This window comes from Falco naumanni, chromosome 1 (genome assembly GCF_017639655.2).
Source record: "Falco naumanni isolate bFalNau1 chromosome 1, bFalNau1.pat, whole genome shotgun sequence".
NCBI classification, from domain to species: domain Eukaryota; kingdom Metazoa; phylum Chordata; class Aves; order Falconiformes; family Falconidae; genus Falco; species Falco naumanni.
The window spans coordinates 89021348-89041005 of NC_054054.1; the positions used below are offsets into that span (position 1 = coordinate 89021348).

General features: G+C 35.8%; 1 protein-coding gene across 2 annotated transcripts in view; it reads right to left on the minus strand.

Moving 5' to 3' along the window:
• SPECC1L (sperm antigen with calponin homology and coiled-coil domains 1 like) overlaps nucleotides 1-19658 on the minus strand; it is a 69840-nt gene that overhangs the window by 19600 nt on the left and 30582 nt on the right. For both annotated transcript variants that reach the window (XM_040604523.1, XM_040604532.1), the window contains 8 exons: nucleotides 18345-18418; nucleotides 17656-17831; nucleotides 15702-15865; nucleotides 13985-14076; nucleotides 9094-9184; nucleotides 7121-7204; nucleotides 5128-5284; nucleotides 1547-1649 (listed from right to left, as the gene is read on the minus strand). In XM_040604523.1, coding sequence (XP_040460457.1) covers nucleotides 1547-1649; nucleotides 5128-5284; nucleotides 7121-7204; nucleotides 9094-9184; nucleotides 13985-14076; nucleotides 15702-15865; nucleotides 17656-17831; nucleotides 18345-18418 — 941 coding nt within the window. The remainder of the gene's footprint in view (nucleotides 1-1546; nucleotides 1650-5127; nucleotides 5285-7120; nucleotides 7205-9093; nucleotides 9185-13984; nucleotides 14077-15701; nucleotides 15866-17655; nucleotides 17832-18344; nucleotides 18419-19658) is intronic.

Sequence of the window (19658 nt, forward strand, 5' to 3'; positions counted from 1 at the left end):
AAAAAAATCTCATCTGGTATTGTTAACACTGAGATGCCAGAAGGCTGGATAAGCATTATTCACAGGGAATACAATGCTAGGTATTTTTAAAACATTAGAACACGACTAACACGGTGTTCAACCAGAACTGAATTTCAGGGGATGCTGAAAATAATCAAATTCTGTACAACAAAGAAATGAAAAATGAGTGTGCCTAAAGCAAAAGACATTTCTCTCCAAAAACTAATTTAATATAACCTCCTGATATTATCTCACTCTTCCAAAAGAAGCACACATTGGTCCTACAAAAGCTATACACTATGGTCTCTTAGTAGCAACACAAGCAGCGAACCATATTACAGTTGTTGAAGCAAGGACAGTGAGTCTCAAAACCTATTCTTCTACTAGCATTTATAAAACTCAAGTAAATAAAAGCAGCAATCTATATAAACAAAAGCATGCTCTTGCACACAACTATAGAACGAAAAGTTTGGAATACTTTCTATTACTTTTCCTAATCAGATAAGGAAGCTGTCAAATTCATCTTTCATTTCAAGACAACATAGGAAAATATTTTTGCATTCAGTTTTAAAGGATTTATAAAGAAATATAACATCCTGCCTTTCTTAAAATGTGGGGAAGGAGAAAGGCTTTATCCACAAAGAAGCTTATCCTCAGAAATAGCACAGTTTAGTACTAGACGTGCCACAGGAAGAGGGGTGAGGGCTTACATCACAAGCCTGTCCATTGTACTGAAAGACGACTTTTCCTATGGATGGGCAATCATCCTGTTATGCGGCTCTCAACTTCCTCCTGCATTGTAAGTCTCAAGTCATGGAAAGAGTAAAGTTCTTAAACTGAGGATTGTGTTGGGAACTCCAAACGCTTTCAATACAAGTTAACCAAACAAATACATCACGGTCAGACTGTTAACATCCTGGTTTAGTTTGCTGAAGGCACTATTCTTTTGAAAAAATAATGTAATCAGGAGAACTCTGGATAGTTATCTTGTTAGTTCTTTTGGCTTCTGATAACATTTGGACTAACTGAAAAAAAATTCTTGAACTGCAGTAGAAAGCCAAGTTCAAAATGCAAGACAATGTGGTCTTCACAAAACAAACTGTCCTTAAATAGACTGAGTGAGACCACATTGAAAGATCAAAAAACCCCTACACTAATTACCTATATATGTAAGAAAATATATCTCAAATCTGAGAAATGGTACTCTAACTGCATTTGGGAAACATTAATTTAAACCTTAAGTTGCTAAAGTTTCAGTTACAGTTTCAGAACTGCAATCTGCAAAAGGCTGTTTTGAAGTGCCTCAATAGGAGGTCAGCTGCCCCCTTAAGAAAACACCTATTATTGGCATGGAGTAAAGTGACTAAAGAGCTATTAACGTTAGTTAGGTTAGGACTTGTAGCATGTGTACCAGGACGAGAGTACAGTACATACCAGTGCCATTGCAATCTATGCAGTCAACTGTGGAGCAGCCTGGTTTATGCCAATGGCAGATTCTAATGTGTTGCAGCTACAAGTATGCTATGTTAAACAGCTCTACAGTTACCTGATATCCTTCTGTTTTTTTCTGGCACCATTTCAGCAAGGCATTTCTCTTGGATCCTCCATATTCTCTTGCTAGGGCAGACAAGGGATCTTTCCTCTCTTCCCTAGGAACAAGGCAAAGGTGCAACTTAGAGCTTGTAATATATCTTTTGCAACAGAAAGACATATTGCAAAAGCTTAAAAAAAATTATTGTCACAGTAAAAGTAGTAAGGTATAGCACTACTGACTGAAAAACAGAATACACAAAAACACTTGTAGAGAGTTATTTTGGAGTAACTAATTCATTAGCAAATCATCCTTCTTCCTTTAAAATAAACTTTTTTCTAGGTCTTTCAACCTCAATTATATTTTTTTCTAAGGTTCAGAAAATTAAACTCATAACATGGTAAGTACCAGCTTGAACTATTAAGCTAACTCAAGTGACTTTATTTTGTATTTAGAAAGAGAATAAACTGATGCTATCTCTTTTGCATCTCATGGCTGATTACAAATGTCACCTTGAAACAAGTTTGCCTATTAGCAGAACGGCATTATTACCAGAACATTTGCCTGAGATCTGGAGTTCTCAAAAAAGAGGGGGCAGATCTAACTAGGCTGCTCTGCCATTTGATATACTGGTACAATAAAAACTATCAATTAATTTCACTTCCAGTCTGTCAAGCTATCTCAAGTAATATTTTTTTTGAAGGAAAGACTGAGAAAGAAAAGAATGATGATATCAGAGCTGGCCATTTTTTCATGAGTCCTATATTATAAGCATCTCTTTATCAGACTTCAGAAATAAGGGCTTAGATAAAAAAAAGTATTATAGAGATTAATATTTTTGTAATGGCCTGGTTACATGATTCTGTATTTCTATAGAAAGTCCAGTAAACAGTCTTTCACAAAAAGACTAGGTATTACACCATTATGGAACTTAGTTATTGGACAGAGTATGCCAGCAGTTGTTCTTATTTTTAATAATTTCCATTTAGAAAATTAAGAGAGCTATTGGTAAATCCATACTGCAGTTTTCCTCATTTACCATTGTTTAAAGAGTTCTACACAGATGTAAGCAAGATTTTCACAACATCCACAAAGATGATACCCTAAGTTACTCCTTTTGAATATTTCCAAGACGACATACAGATTGTACACATTCGCTCTCAAATCTCCAACTCTTTTGTTCTTCACAACCCATTTGGTGACTGGAAAGAGGGGTGGAATGTGGAAATACATGGTATTTTCAGTGGATTCTCTGCTACAGATTTACAACTAGCAATTCTGCAGGTCCTGCTAGGGGAAAAGAAAGCATCCAGGGAATGCGGATTTCTTTGTTCTTGTCTGCTACCAACAGAACACCAGAGACTATTCCACCTATCAGCATCTGTCACTCAATGCATAAAGAAGAGAACATGTGCCAGCATGCAACAAAATATTCTTAAGGCATTAATCTTAAGTATATGTGTTGTAATTTGCTTGGCCAGTCTTCACTGAAATACAGATGGCAAGATCTCAAAGCTTCTTAGAAAGAGATAACATTTGAAACATCCACGAAAATGTATGCACAGCAAAACAATAAACAGTAACGAGTAAATGCCCTTCAGCATGCAAGATAGCAGTATGAGCCTCCAAACCTAACTGCTACTCTCAGAGAGATTTAACACAAGGAAGTTACTAATTGTGTGTTCTAAATACGAAATAAATTATCTGAATAGATTACTGTATTTAAACTTCATAGACACCACACAGCCACAACGATGCTTCAAGAAATTCTACAGTTCAGGTTTTAAATCAGTACATACTTCAACAACCCCAACTGGTGTATTTTTTTCATTGGTGATTGAAACAAACAACAATGGGATTGCACATTCAATCTACAATGAAGATTAGGCAACACTATAGGAACTTTAGAACAAAGATTTGGGACAACATATGAAAACTCAAATGAAATGCTCCCCCTCTTTATGCTAAGCGTACTGTTTAGCCACTAGGGAGCTGTACAGCCTGTTCTCAAATTCCAGTAAGAGCACATGGTTTACATCAGGTTCTAACAGTTACAAAAACACTGCTGAAGAAAATAAATAAGCGTAAGTTCTGTGGAGACAATGGTTTGACATACAAGTCTTACAAGTTAGTATATTAGGTCAACTGTATTCCAAATCAAAGAGCCAATAGAGTTTCAGCTAGAACAGGGAACAGTAAACTGCAGGTATTTGTTTTAGTGAACTATAGCAATAACTATTTATTTAACAACAACTTTCAGAAGATGACAGGGGGAGAAGAAACCTGATCACACAACAAATTGAAGTCCAGCAGTGACATTCTGAGGATAGCTCCCAAGAGTGTGCTCATCACCACACACCCACCACTGCAAATTCCACTGCTAAGTCATCTTGTACTGCTTAGCACTGTAGTCAATGATCAGGCAGCATCATAATGATATCATAATTATAACTGCACGATTTTAACACTAAATGCCATGCTATTTACTACAGTCTGCAGGCTGCCATCAATGCAATTTTATACACTACCAGTTCAAAGTCCATATACAGGTGTTTGGTTTTGGGTTGGGTTTTTTTTTTTTGCTTTCATCCTTATTTCAGGATAAGTCTAAATTTAGGTGCTAACACACGATATTAATTGCTGCTGGTAAAGTACCCACAGATCCAAACTCACCTTAATTTCTACGTAGTGAAAAAGAGCAGCGCTAAGGCACGTCTCAGCTGATTTCAAGGAAATAAGTTTCGATAGCACTCACACCCACTTCACAATTTTATAATGTAATAATTAATTATCACAGATGTCTCAGAACATTAAGAGTTTAATATTTCTGTTGTACAAAAGGTTTGCCAGGAACTCTGTGTTAAGTGGTCTTGAGAAAGTCATTTAACCTTTGCCTGCCACTTTCCTAGTATGAAGCAGGGCTAAGTACATACTTCACTTGCATAACACAAGGCTTAAATACTTCAAAGTCCTCTGACTGATAAACTACAGATAGGAAAATCTTAAATTTATCACAGAATTATCTTTTTATCTTACTAATGAAAGGAGTTGCCTGGCCATTTGTTACTTAGACTTGCATTATGATTTCATCTATGGGACAAATAACCCAGGCCCACTCACTCATAGCTGTTTAGAAGACCTGGCAGTGTCTGGAATTAAGACCTAGTCATGCTGCTTTTTGTCTTCAGGTGTGATTACAAAAGTTAAGGTTTATAATGTAGTCTCCCTGGGTCCAAGCCACTCTGGAAGACTTGGTCAACATGTCCTAAGCTTAGTTCTTGAATTTGGCTTCATTGTATTTTTAACTGATACAATGCTATTATTTAGTGACATGACTTAGCTTGGTCCCTACTGGGGCATAAAGTTTTGATATTAAACTCATAAGCTCTAAAAAGCCTAACTTCTGGTCTAACTTTTTAAATATATACTGAACTGCAGAAAACACTTGCTGAAGCTCTCAAAGATTACTGAGGATCGTTACTGTACGGGTGGCAGCAGGATCTGCAGCCTTAGTGCCAGTATTATACACTAGATACACACAGACAGCTAACTATGACATCAACCTACTGCAGTGCACCACAAGAGAGAGTTTTTACCTTATTCGACTCCTGGTTGTAGGCGTGACTGATGCCGTAGGAGAAGATGAGAGTGACAGCTGTGGTGAGGTGGTGCCCATTGCCATGAGAGATGCTGGAGATGCCCCATCAGGTGCACTGATATCTCGCTTGATTTCTTCACTACTTCTTCTAGAGACTATGTGGGAAAATGCCCATATATTTATCACTTCCAAACACGAAAACTTTAAAACTTATTCTCACTCTCTGACAAGCATTAGTTGAGAAACCATGCATAGAAACCTATATCCAATACTAGGCTTCAACACATTTCTTGGTATTTTCCACTTCAGAAGTATCAAGGATTTACACCACACTACTAATGTTTACAATCAAGCCTGTATTTTGAAGATTTTTTGATGAAAGAAAATTCATCAAAAGATGATTTGATGAACATATCTTAATGGAATATTGCTACTTCCTTTTGAAGGATTTCATGAATGAGAAGGAATTTTAACACTGAAGCATTTGATTTCCTCTAGTCCATGTAGTTATGTTGCTAAGCTTCAATTAGTTACAAGAAAAGAAAACCAAAACAGTTCAGAGATGACAGCTGCTTTATATCCACTTAATTTTAATCAAGAATAGGCATGTATGTGATGCTCTGGACATTTATTAAATCTCTTCAACTATATCAAAGATTGACCTGACACCATTCAGTCACATTCCACAGAGCTTGCTTCATTTTATCAAAGGACAAACAATTTTAATTTTGAATAAATGCACAAGCACTACATCTTGTAAAACCAGATTTGGAATGGTTATGTTTTCTCTACATGGAAGTGTTTCCAGTTAAAAGTATGAGGTTTGCCTTTTATAGCTAAGTAGCCACCATTCTTTATGTTTGTGCAAATTAAAGATACAACTTGCCACATATATCAGAGACTTATTTTCTAATGATGTGGGGCAAGTACATTGATTTATAAATACCAGACACTTTTGGGTGGACTTTTTTTAGAACACATCAAGATGATGTAAAACACATTTTCTTCCTGAAACCATTTACTCAAATATAGGTGGTTTTAAAAAGTGCTTCTCGCAAAGTAGTTCTGCCTAGGTTGTAGAAAGTATCATTTTCACAGTATCAGATTATTTGTGCTATTAATCTCAAAGACTTGTGTTTAGAAGCCTTTGCTGATACTGAGATATCAGCTTGATAGTAACCTAACACTCAACATAAACTTCTGTTTAGAATGTCTGTTTTTAAAAAATCCAAAATTAACATCAAATGTGCTGCAACCACTGAGAAATACCGAAGAATATGGGTTATGCCAGTCACACAATGGACTATTTAAAAATGATTCATTGCAAACATTCTTTTGTTCTACAGAATGGGTAGACATTTTGCTAAGTAATATGGGAAAACATTTATACGCATTACATAATGTATACTTATGAATTTGTTACCTAAAAAGAACAATCCTCCTTTAAACCCAATGGTTTTAAACAACTGACAGTAATTCTTTACACAAACAAAAATGTTATTGCATAATTAGGGAAAGGCAGTATGCCTCTCTGCCTCAAAGAAAAATAATAAAAATCCTACAACCAAGCAGTAAAAAGTAACAGCTAGGAACAGTTTTTTCCTCATTCCTTGCACCCCAAAATTATTTGTAATAAAAGGAAAGATGACACAGAAGTCAACTGTTACATGCATGACTCATACTCATCCATCTGGTATATCCACCAACAAGGACACTAGATGGACAATTAAAAACAAGACTCTTCAGTTCCACTTGATACAATAAAATAGAATATTATTCTGCTGCTGGACTTCAGTTTCTTTCCCCAAACACTTCAATAGAATACCTGAACGCTAAAAAATAAGCTCGTCCAAATATCCAAATAAGAGTGTTTTTTACAAGAGCTTGATGGTCCAAAGAGCAAAGTTCTCTCTTGACTATGTAAAGTAGATCTGTAAGTGCTGTGTTGAGAGTTCCTAATTTTACCATTCATCTAAAAAACGTGATATTACCAGAAATAGATTTGGCACTTTCCATAGCAGGTACTCTTGGCAAAGATGCTGGCCTGCTGGTAGAAGATGTTCTCAACAAATGTTCTGGAAAAAAAAAAAACAAAAAACAAAAAACAAAAAAACCCAACCAAAACATCATTAACAAAGATTCCAGTTAAATGTAAGACATTTAGGTATGAGTAATATTGTCTACAAGTGCCTGAGTTTGGCTGTTTTAGTAAGAACAACTGATTTTATCTGTGTGAAAGAAGGCCTAAATTTGTTCATTACCAATGAAGTTCACTATGAAAACATCATGACCTTCTTAATCCTTCTGCCCCTAAGGCCTTTTACTAAACCACTGGCCCTGGTCTATAAAAAATGAATTGTTAAACCAAAAGGATGAGGAAGGAATCCCATTTAGCACATGGCCAAAAGTACTCAATATGCCATTCACAATGTGGATTGGTAACGCAGAGTGCTTTGTCCTGTATGTGATATTATTTTTCCCTTTGGTTTGTTGGGTTTTTTTCAATGTTTTAAATAAAAACAAACAACTTTTTTTTTCCTCCTCCGTGCAGTGGAGTCTAAAAGGTGCCTTTACATACCATACAGAAAGATTAGTTCTATCTACTGCCATAAGTAAAAACATGTTATAACAAAATTCATTTTCTGTAGCATCAAATCAAAACTATTTCCTATTATTGAAGAAATATTCCTTCAAATAAAACCTTTAGACTGTAAACAAAAAATTTACATATTCCTATGTAGAAACTTCTGGAAGGCAGTAACATTTAAACACGAAGCCCCATGAAAATGAAGAATGAGAATTAAAAGAAGTGAAACTCATTCATTAATTGAAAACGTGACATAAGAAACATATATTGCTACAGAGATACTTTAAAAATATATACTGTTGTAAACAGGAATTCCGTCTGGCACATTCTCTTGGAATGCTGCTGCATTAACTGACTTTAATGAAAACACAAAAACTATGTAAAGCGTACCATTCATTTTGTGTTTAAGCTTATGTCTACCATGAACTCTGTAACAATTAAAGAATCCTAAACTATCTTCTTGGAAAGGCATTTCAATAATCCTAAAAATATCAAAGTTTCTAAAATTAAAACTCCAGCTGCACTGTACAAATAACCTCAATATGCATTCAACAAAAGCAAGAAGGAAATCTGGCATATACAGACTATTATGAAGTGCTACAAAAAACCAACTCCAACCCTTTAGAAAGCATCAGACCTCGGGAATACCAAATTGAGAGGAAATATTCAGTCTGGAGTCATATGGGGATTATCTTGAGAAACATCTACAAAAAAAACCCTAAAGCAGGCATAAATCAGAGTGCTACACCCAACACATGATAGCCATTCATTCTCACAGGAAGAGCACATTGTGAACAGTGTTTTGAGAGACAAAACAAAGTTCACAGAACATGGAAATATTGGGAAACAGATAAATCAACACTCAATTCCATTCCATTTTTCATCTGGCTCCTGAAGATTCAATACTTAGTAAGTTTGTATTTTGTTATTCACATGCAATGCAATGCCAACCATCTTCCTTGTGTCATTTTGGGGGAAAAAGAAAACCGCAACCACACAATGCATAATGTAACCCCAGAAGTGTGTATTTTTAATATCTGGAAGACAGCTGCAAGACATGTCCCTGAATTATCTTATCTTGATTTTGCAAGTGATCTCAAGTTTGTGCACACATTAAAAACTGTCAGAATTATGCTGAGTTATCAGCACACAATCATTTGTTGAAAATTAAAAAAAAGCATCTTTATTACATGCCACCATCTGTGATGAAACAAAGTAATAAAAACTTGAATGTGAGTTATCCTATGAGTCTATGAAAATATTTTGATAATGAAAAGTATATAAAATGCTAATGCTTTGGACACTAAACTAAATGTAAAATAAAAAAATATTAATAGCATTGATAAAAACAAAGTTTGAATGAACTTGAATCAATACCTTGAACAGGGATTTCAGCATAGCTTGGTCTTTTGTCTGTCAGTGTAGCAAGGGGTTTTGAAGCTGAGATTGGTCCACTTATAGAATGTCTCTGAAATGGAAAAATACTTGTGTCAAGTATCATTTGAAGGTAAAAAAATAAAAACTGAATTGCAGAATCAGTTTTAGAAACCCACATACGACATTATTACTGATTTGGAAGAACTAAAAAAATAAAGGAACCTTTAAAAATACTTAGTGAAAAAGGGTGTGTGCTCTTTACCAGTTGCTTTTGCTCATCTGAATAGATAGACACTGAAACTTGTTCCTCAAACCAATGTTGCAAATTAGGTTGTGAATTCACTTGCAGGTTTTTTTATTAATTTCCACCTTAATTTATATTTTGTTTGTACAAACCTGTTTTGGTTAAACTTGATGTGTTTATTTAAACTAATAGAACCACGTCTGTAGCCAAGATATTAGTGCTTGATTTGTGTTATTAACATATGTCTTTGTGTCTTTTCCTGGAAATTAGGATAATGGTGTATTGGGTGTAGTGACACAATACCCTTTGCTAAGAAAAATCCTACTGAAAAAACCACTTTTTTCTTCAGAACATCAACAGCTTTTTTACCACCTATTTAACTGAGATGCTCTGTGAACAACTGGAGACAGATATTTTGTCTAAGTATTTGTCAAATATATAATAAAAGAGAAATATAATTATTTTTTCTTTCTCAGGTCACTTTACTGTTCTGCTCTAAACTAGCTACAAATTGATCCTTTTATTTTCAAGTTTTATATAAAATATTTAGCAATGCATGGCATCTGGCAGCTTAAAGCGCATGTATATGATCACAGATGTGTTAACTCTTGCACACAACAATTTAGTAACCATTGGATAGCACTGAAGCAAGCCGTTTAGGATCACATAAATGAACTATACAACACAATAACTAACCTTACAGTTGTTCAAACTCATATTCAGTTGCTGAAGACTCAGGGAAGACCATCCACAATTATTTTCTTCAAATTAATAATTTAAAAGAGCCTATTGCAAATTATAGTACATTCTTTATTCACCCTGTCCTTTCTATTAAATTCTAATATTTAACCATAATTAGTTCAGTAATGTGTTTATTCTGAAAACTCTTTCAGCTCTCCATCTGGCCCAAGATTAGATGAGAAGGTTAAAGGAGCCTTATCTTCATAACATAATAAAGGTCAGATATTTCTCACGCCAAATCATGTAGGCAAGACAGACAAATCCAAAATTGTGACTAAAAATGTTAACAGTATATACTTTGCAGCATCCTGTAGCACAGACAGGATTACAGGGCTACTTATTCATTGTTTAGAGTCAAACCAGAGTTATGCTTTTGTGCTAGAAATCAAATGGAGAAAACAATTGCCAACATACAGTATGAAGAACTTCATCACTTCATATATCAAAAATCCTGCACATACACTACACAGATTATTCCTTTAAATGTGCAGATGAAAGCGACTGTGATTTTGAGTCATGCACAGAAGTGCCTACAACACCTTCCCATAAGAGTTGGTACTTCAGATTTGAATTACATTTAATGTTCACTTCACCCACTTAATTTTATTTAAGTAAAAGCCAAGGACTGTACCAATGAGAACCATTTATCTAGTTCCACTTGGTATATCTGGATAGTAGTAGTACACAAGCCTCTTGCAGAATCACTTTTCCTGAAACATTTTACAAGTGTTAAAAACTTTTCTGCTTTGCTGACCTTTTGCTGAATTTGCAGATCAGCCATTTCTCATTTCACTTAAACACCAAAACACATCTGATGGGCAATCAAATATGTATGGATCCTACCAATCCCTTTACAAATACCTTTCTTCAACTAGAAATATATTCTAAAGCTCACTGAACTGCTAAACACCATTTGTCTTTTACACTGCTGTTCAAACTCCTCAACACCAGAGGAAAGGATCAAAAGTTCAGAGGAATCACATGCTTTTGAGGCTATTCACTGAAGCTACAAATGGGACAGAAATTACTAAAGGTGCTTTGTAATCTGTGATCCTCTTATTCCTCCTACAATGAGGTCTAGCAGAAGAAAATGCTAGAAACTTCAAGGAATAATTTTGGTGTGATGTATGAAGACAATTGTTCACAGAAACTAACACATTTCTACATAGTAGTCTTGGTATAACATAATTTCAGTAACAGATAAAGGTGCTAAGATCATCAACAATTATTTTTTCTCATAGCCATTCCTAGTTTGAAGAGAAAGTTTCTTCTAGTTACCTGTGACTGTTTTCAGATTTTTTTCCTTTTTTATTTTGTAACATCAGTAACAACTCCAGCACACAGGTGAGAAAAAAAGTAAAGGAGAACAAATACCTGACTTCACATTTGAGACAGAACCATGGCAGAACAAGCTAATTCCTTAAACTCCAAATATGTTGCTTCGACTCTCATCCTTGTATCTGTTGTTGGCTATGGAAGGGAACATGACCTTCAACCACTATCCAGGTACCTATTCCTGATCACTTTGCACTTCAGGAAGTACATCCTGCCAATGCACCTATGGAGGCACAGCAGACCAGCTAAGCTTTCAGCTAAGACAGCAGGGTTGTTTTCAGGTTCTGAAGACCATTCTCTTGAAATCTCTCGTCCTAAATTGTTTTGCACTATTGCTAATCACTAAGGTGAGTAACAGCTGTGTTCCACCACAGCCTTGGACCTAAAGGCAGAATGGCTTCTGTTTATTTCCAGCTGCAAAAAAGTATCCAAGAATGTATCTCCTTACACATACAGGTATTATTATAAAGAAAAACAAAGCAAACAAGAACTCTCCAAAACTGAGAAAATTCATTACACAGTCCAATACAAAAACGAAATGATACACACAATTCAGAGAGGGCACATTTAATGCATCTATATTTGGAAAATCTTTTTTGCAACCAATCCACTTTATCATAATCCCCAAAATTATGCCAGTTTTTCAGTAAGTGCCCATGTAAGTATTTCCCCTGTGATAGCATTTAAAAGCAACTGAGATTAATGACAACATTGCAACACCCATACAGAGATCAACCCTCACACTTCTTCTTTAAGAGCCACCTGGCTCTTAAACCAGGCATGACTTCTGCAAGGTGGGAGCTGATAGGTCAACTCACATAGTGACTACTTATTAAAATCTTACTTTTCAATTGCAAGAGCGAAAAAAACAGACAAAAAATATATATTAAAAATGCACAGAACACAACAGTAGAAAACAAGGTAGTTATATGAAAACAAAGAAAAGGAAAAGATGATGAAAATTAGTTTTGAACCTGAACCCCTTCTCTCTTGAGCAGAAAACATTCTTCAAATGCAATTCACATAACTGAGGTCACAAAACCCAGCTGCCTTCTGGATAATTACAAATACTTTCAAGAAAACCACCTATCTTCAAAAAGACAATAGAAGCTGTTTTCATTTACCCACCCTCCTCTGTTTTTCAGGCAATGTTCCTCACTAATGAGTATCCAGCTGTTAATGACTTGGTTCTATACCAGAAGTTGAATTCAAAATTCAAGTAATTCTGGCAGATCAAGAACATCAAACAAGAGCTGTAAACCTCAGCAGGTTTGCAGTATTTGAAGAGATTACGTTGGTTCATGGTTAATTTACAGGTAAATAAAGTGAAATAAGCCTTAGGCTTCATCAGAAAGTCTTGTCTGCCAAAGCCCTGGTGTAACCTTTTAGAACATGAGATTAAGTCTGCAACTTCCTACAAGAGCACAGAAATAAACAGAAATATAAAGACATATCAATAGGAACAAAGCATCTGCCACAGAACTTGTCACATTTAAGTACTTTAGAAAACTGCTGTCAAGTGTGACTGAGTCACAGGAAGTAGCAGAAGCTCTCACAAAAAAAATATTTAATTCTTTCTCTTTGCTTTAAGGCTATTTATGTTTCATGAAATTCACTCTTAAATTAATAAAAGGTGCACTAGTCTGAGCACAGGAGATTTCCAGGTATTGTTCCTTGACCACTAAAAGCCTACATGGATATAGATTCTTCAGTTCATACAGAGAGGATTTATTACCAAAACACTATGCTGACCTATAGTGAAAATCAAGTTTTGGTACTTCTGGTTAGCAATATCTTGAAGGCAACAGAACTACTGATATTAAAGGAGTAAAACATATAGTCCATTTTTTGATTTTTCCTTGTGAAACCAGCCTCATCTGCTTTGTCCTTGAACTCGTCAGCTTTCACCAATATCTCACTTCATGCAGCTAGTGACATAATAAAACCAGCAATAATCTATAGAGCTGAGCATTAGAGTACTGATGATGCTATCTTCGCGTACCTAGGCTCCTGTAGCAGTTGAACAAATGGACAAGGCCTCAGAGTGGACAGGACAAAATACACAGTACAACCACTGACTGGCCAAACTCTCAGTCAGTACAAAATGAACAAAGGTAACCATTTCACAATTATTTCGTTCCTCTCTGGTCAGCTCTGATACCGAAAGCTCATGCACCATGGGATACATTTATACTGATAATCGCTGACAGATTCTGCACAGATTTCAGTCCACTGCCTGAAGGGGATTACTGCTGTTTCCGTGCCAGGCACAGGACTAAGAACTGACAAACAGCAACTATAAAATGTAGGAATGCAGATGAAGTTTTCCTCCCCTGCTTCCCAGTGGCACAGGAATAGTAATGGTTGGGAATATTTACAAGAACTTCCAAATTATGCCCAAACTTGTATTTACAACGTGGTTCTTGTTAAACTGAACATTTTAGTAATTACTTGAGGGAATATTTTACCATTATTTCCCCCCAAAGTCAGTCAATATTTGTATATTACCACCTGTATTTTCACATGCGCTTCTTTACAAAGAAGGATTAAGTGCAGTCATGAAACACCTACCTGCATAGGGGACACAGCAGCAGCTGGGGGAGTTTTCATGGGACTTGGGCTCAGGGGAGTGCGAGGAATTGTGGCAGCAGCAGGGCTGGGAACTAGTACAGAAAGGAAGCCATCATGAGCATTGCATTGTTTTGCAGTGAAACAGGAGACTGGTTGTTACAGTGAACTCTCGCCTTGTACTTCACATTACTAGTTTTACCAGATTAATTCTTTCAGAATTTCAATTAGTATCTGACTGCAAAATCATTTAAAAGTATGCCTACACATTTACTCCTCTGTAATTACATTCCTTTTCTTGAATATACCATCCACAGTAAAAACAAGTTTATGGGGGTGGACAAGGCTAAGGTGCAGGATACTATTACCCTGGCAGATGTAAACGATGATCTCCAGATAATTAAAGAGATGGTAGCAGGCTCCTGCGTCTGCCAAGGACAAGAAAGATAACCTATATCACCTGCTTCTCCTTTCTAGTTTCCAATCAGAGGCCACAGGTACTAAACACTATATCCCTGAAATTCTGGAACTGAACAAATAACGTGTTTAAAAATGTATGAAAACAGACATACTGAATTGGTGAATCAGTCACTGATTATTTAACAGAGTGATTAGACATGAATGCTGAGGAAGAAGGCAGATATCAGCATAAAATAAATATTGAAATAGACGACTAAAAAGAAGAGAGAGGGGATTTATCACTTTACCAAACTAACTCTGGCAAGAAAGCACCTTTATCCAATAACAGATTAACCTAAATTAACACTAGGAAAGTAAAAAAACTGTTAATACGTATGAACAAAGAGAACAAGGATAGAAACAGAACCATTTACAGAATCACCAAATAATATAGAGATGCTTCTATACCTTAAATTTTCAGGCCAAAAGCAATTAAAAGTAGATTTGCCATGCACAGTACAGTACTTTCTGGTAATACAGTCTACTTCAGACTGAGTTTTTTTACACCCTAGACTTACAGTGACATTAGCATAAAGGAAATTCAAACCCCAAAGACCTGGCAAGGGAAATATTTTAATCATACAAGGTCTCATATGTAGTCAAAGCTAAAACCCAAGTGTTTCTTATTTCAGGATAATGACTTGGATTCCTTATTCTGAGAGGACAACAGCACCTGTTTCCACAATCAGAATTATAGTAAAGTCAATTGTCTCAGCAGTGCGATCCCTTTAATTTTAGAAAATATTCCCCATATCTTTTAATAGGTGATACTGGCTGGACCTTATTTTTGACTTTCATCAGCACTTTGACTGTAAGAATATAAGTTATTAAAAGAAAGAAACTCAGCTCTAGCTATTACATGATTTTTAGAACGCTTAATTTGGCACATTAAGTTCACATTTTCATAGTCAGGCTAAAATCAGCTGTGCTTCCAGCTATAATTATGTGTATAATATGTGTTTATGTATTTCTAATATATGGGAGCACTGAATCAAAGCATCTAGCCTATGAGTCATTGGCAGTGTGACAGTAAAGAAAAGAAAAAAAGACAAGACAAAAAAAGGATGTTTGTACTTAACCACAGCGAACAATCTGTTGTGCAATCTAGTTTAGGTTGGTTTGTTTCAGCCATCACTTATAGGTCATGATAGTACAATAAATTAACTTAGCTTTGAATTAGCTAAGCCATTAGAAGTGTCCCTGTCAACATATGATAATTCGTAACTTGGTACAGCTACTACATGGGGTTGAAAATAATTACCTTGGGAGGCACTGTCAAATGACTTGATGAGTGTTTTTACAGTAGGAGTTGGCTCCGAGGAGGTGGATGATCTGCGACTCAGGCCCATTCCTTGTCTCAGAGCTGCCAAATCTCTCTCTACAGCGTTCATGTAATTGTACACTCGACCACGTTCCTCTTCCTGCCTGAAATCAATATGCAGCCCATTTAAGTAATTTAAAAAACATTTTAACATGCAAAACCTTAAAAAAAATCAACACAAATTTGAAGTCAAATTAAAATCTATGGTCCAAATTGGTCATTACATTAACCTAGTTTTCTTTCCACTGTAATTTAGAAATAGATTATCAACCTAAATTATCACTGTTCTTACTAATAATTCTTACTATTTGTCAGCAACTTAAGCACCAGGTGAAGAGTCTATCAAATCAATACTTGATTTAAAGCTTAATTCCTGCTCCTATCTCTCACATACACACACGCAAAAAAAAAATTAAGCCTTAAGGATTTCACCATTTCATATGGAAATAGCCATCTCAAAGGGGAGATTTTTTTTCCCCACCTGCATAAACAGAAAACAAACAGAATACTAAGGAGGTAAGAATACATTGCTGGCACACATCTTTAGGCGGCATATGAACCCATTAAAAAAATACATTAGATGTTTAGTACAGAATATTTATGGCGGTTATTGTATTTAGTATCACTCACAAGAAAAGAATTGTTTGAAGCAACCTATTTTCTAGTCTGCAATAATTAAACATTGACTTTTGCTTCAGACACTGTGATAGACTTTTCTGACACCTTCCATCCAATACTGTAGCTATACCACTTCCAAGTAAGCTGATTCAATTGCCTCTTTGTTCTTTGTCTGCAGTAAATCAAATGTCAAAAAAAACACTTGTGTCTAGATAAGCGTGAATATACTGACTGGAATCAGCAAGCCAGTTCTACCTTCAAAGTGCAACTGTAGCCTCAAAGGTTCACTTGCAAGCAGTAATTGAACAACTACAATTCTGGCTGAAATGTATTAGTAAAGAATTGTTCACATGACTTAGTTTGGTGATCTCATTTCAGATAAGATGCTTTATGCCCACCACTCATCCAGATAATTTTCCATTTTCAGTGTAACCGGTCTGCTCTTCCTACCATCAGCTTTTCCCCAAGTTCCATAGCCTGCACTATCTCATACCCTACTGGATGCTGGGTTGCATAATGCATCCTATAAAATGCCCATCCATGTGGAAAAAAAAATAATTTTATGTATATACAACCTTAATTACTGTAATTGTAAGCTATACATGTATTCAATCCCTAGAGACAATGTAGTCAGGATTTAAATGGTGCTGTCCAAGATGTTCCTGTTCTACAGATTTCAGGACTTCTGAAAGACATACAATTCAGTTTCTAAATAACTGCAGTGCCTAATTCAAACCACAGTGCAATGCAGTTTGAATGATTTTTATTAAAAAATGGTTTTATACTCAAAAGTATCTCTAATTATTCACAGAAGAATTACCAGTGGAAAGAAAACAATACAAGATATATGCAGAATCAGATGAGGGTTTCTTCTCAGGTAAAAATCTGGCTGTATTTTTAACCATACCAAAAGCCTTGGCTGCCAATAAGAAGTATTAACGAAGGTAGAGAAAAGCCAACAGTACTTGTTTTTCACACTAAGGGAAGTTAAGTCATGTCCAGCTGTTATATGGGAAAAAATCCTCCAACCTGGTTTTGCAAAAGTTCCAAAATGAATATTCTTGGATGAATTACAGTACAAGGAAACATATATTGTTCTCATAAGTTTACCTAATATGACCCCAAAACCCCACGTAAAGCAGCTTGTTGAAATACACATCCGTACAGTGAAAGGATTTACAAACTTCCAGGGTCTCAATAATAATTAAAATATTGGATTTCCAAAATTGTACCACCCCTACAAAAGAGACAATAATCCTTGTTGTCTTTTGCGTACTTGCGTGACTTTATTTCCTCCAACTCTTTAGTGAGCTTCTCATTTTTCTCCTGAGCTTCATGTAATCTGCGCTTCAGGTCTCCTATCTCTTCCTGGGCCTCAGACTTTATATCATTCGCTATAACCACTGCAGTCTGTAGATCAGCCTGGAACTGACGCCATTCTGCTGATTCCTCCTATAAGCACATAAAGCTTTAAACTGAAAGCAGCAAGAATTCTGGAGTTAAAAATAAAAATTATTCTTATTATTCATAGCTTCCCTGTGGTGCTACAGGAAAAAATTTACAGGTGCTCATCTCTGACATTAGGCACAACCTAATTTACACGTAAAATTGAGGAAGTTTTGCTGGAAATAACTAGACTTCCAAGGTGATGAATTTCTTTTCTAGAAACAAAGAAAATTTTCAAAGTGGCGGGGGGGTGGGGGTGGAAATTAAACTGGGCATCTGAAGACACAGGAACATTTTCTTTTAAGCCCAATGCCGTATCTTTGAGATACCGAGAATTTTTCAGAAATTAATCCTTTGGTGTCCGTAGCTTAGTAAATATATTCCCACAAAATGCCCGTCTCTCAGAAATAGTTGTTTTAATGGTATTACATCTAACCATACTATCTTTTCACAATTTCCCATGCAGGTCTTATGACATTCCAAGTTTGCAATTTTTTCAGTTTTTAGGTTTTAACCTACCCGAAGTCTCCTGTGAAGATTCTTTATCTCTCTTTCCATGTCATGCTTTTGGTCCTGAAGTTTTTTAACTGTATCTGGAAAGAAAGTCAAATTCTCTGTAAGATCTTAGTCAGGGATCTATTTACTTTAAAAAAAGAGTAAAAAACCTGCCATTGCTTTTAAAAACCTACTCATAGAATACATTTTTATAACCATAGCCATGAGGAGAAAAACCGTATGAGCAGAAATAATTTGACAGCAAGTATCAGTAGGTACATGTTTCGTTATGACTGGTGAGTGGAACAGTAAACTCAATTGTTTTACAAATCCCAATTTGTCCGCTACCCTTCACAATACTAAAATCATAAAGCAATAACAAAGAGCAAATATGGTAGGTAACTTAACATGGAAGGAACCTAAAAACATGGATGCCTGGGTTTTTCACTCTTCAAATGTAAGTTGCAGCTACAACTAAGTCTTTGGATTCACAATTTACTCCCTGCCACAAAGCAGCTGACATAACACTCACAGCCATACCTTCAATGGGGATAAAATTCTACTCATGTCCTGAAGAATCGTACATTCTTGTCTATCAAGCTACTATTTGAAGTTGAAGCAAGCTATATTTACAGCAAAAGGACAAACAGTCTATGAGATCATGCTATGAAAGAGATGGTCCCCTAAATCTGCCAGCAGCTACACAAGAGTATGCAGCTCGATCACCACCAGCTCCTCCAGTAGACTGGCTGCAATGATTGTTCATCTGTTACTTTATTCAATACGTAAGGACAATGTGATTGATTATTCCATTCTTATAACTATATATAACTAAGCAACTAATGAAGAAGAACAATTAGCATGTCACTTCACTGATCCTTGGATTTGGGGATGTTCTATTTCTACAGCTATCTCTAAACTGTAAAAATGATAGGCCAACTGAACGCATGCACTTTTTTGTTCAGGTTCACTATTCCAAGACCTGCTGGAAACATGTATTTTCCCTGTGTATTAGAATGCTCTTTCCACAAAAAGACTGAAGGTGCCCAACACATTTAGTTGTTCAAAATACAAAACTTTGGTAAAAGAAAATCTGTTAAACTGCATAATAAATGTCTGAATAGTCAGAAGATAGGTATGTAGGTATGTATGTTCATACAGGCAGACTGATACAGTAAAGTGTCGTGGCTCAATTTCTAACATGAAAAAAACTTTTCCAGTGCTTTTATTTGGGTATCAGGTCACAGGAAATCCATTAAACCAATTTTTATTCAAGGTCACTTGTTCTACCAATACCGACCGATGCCTTCCCAAGGCAGCCTACAACTTCAGTACTTG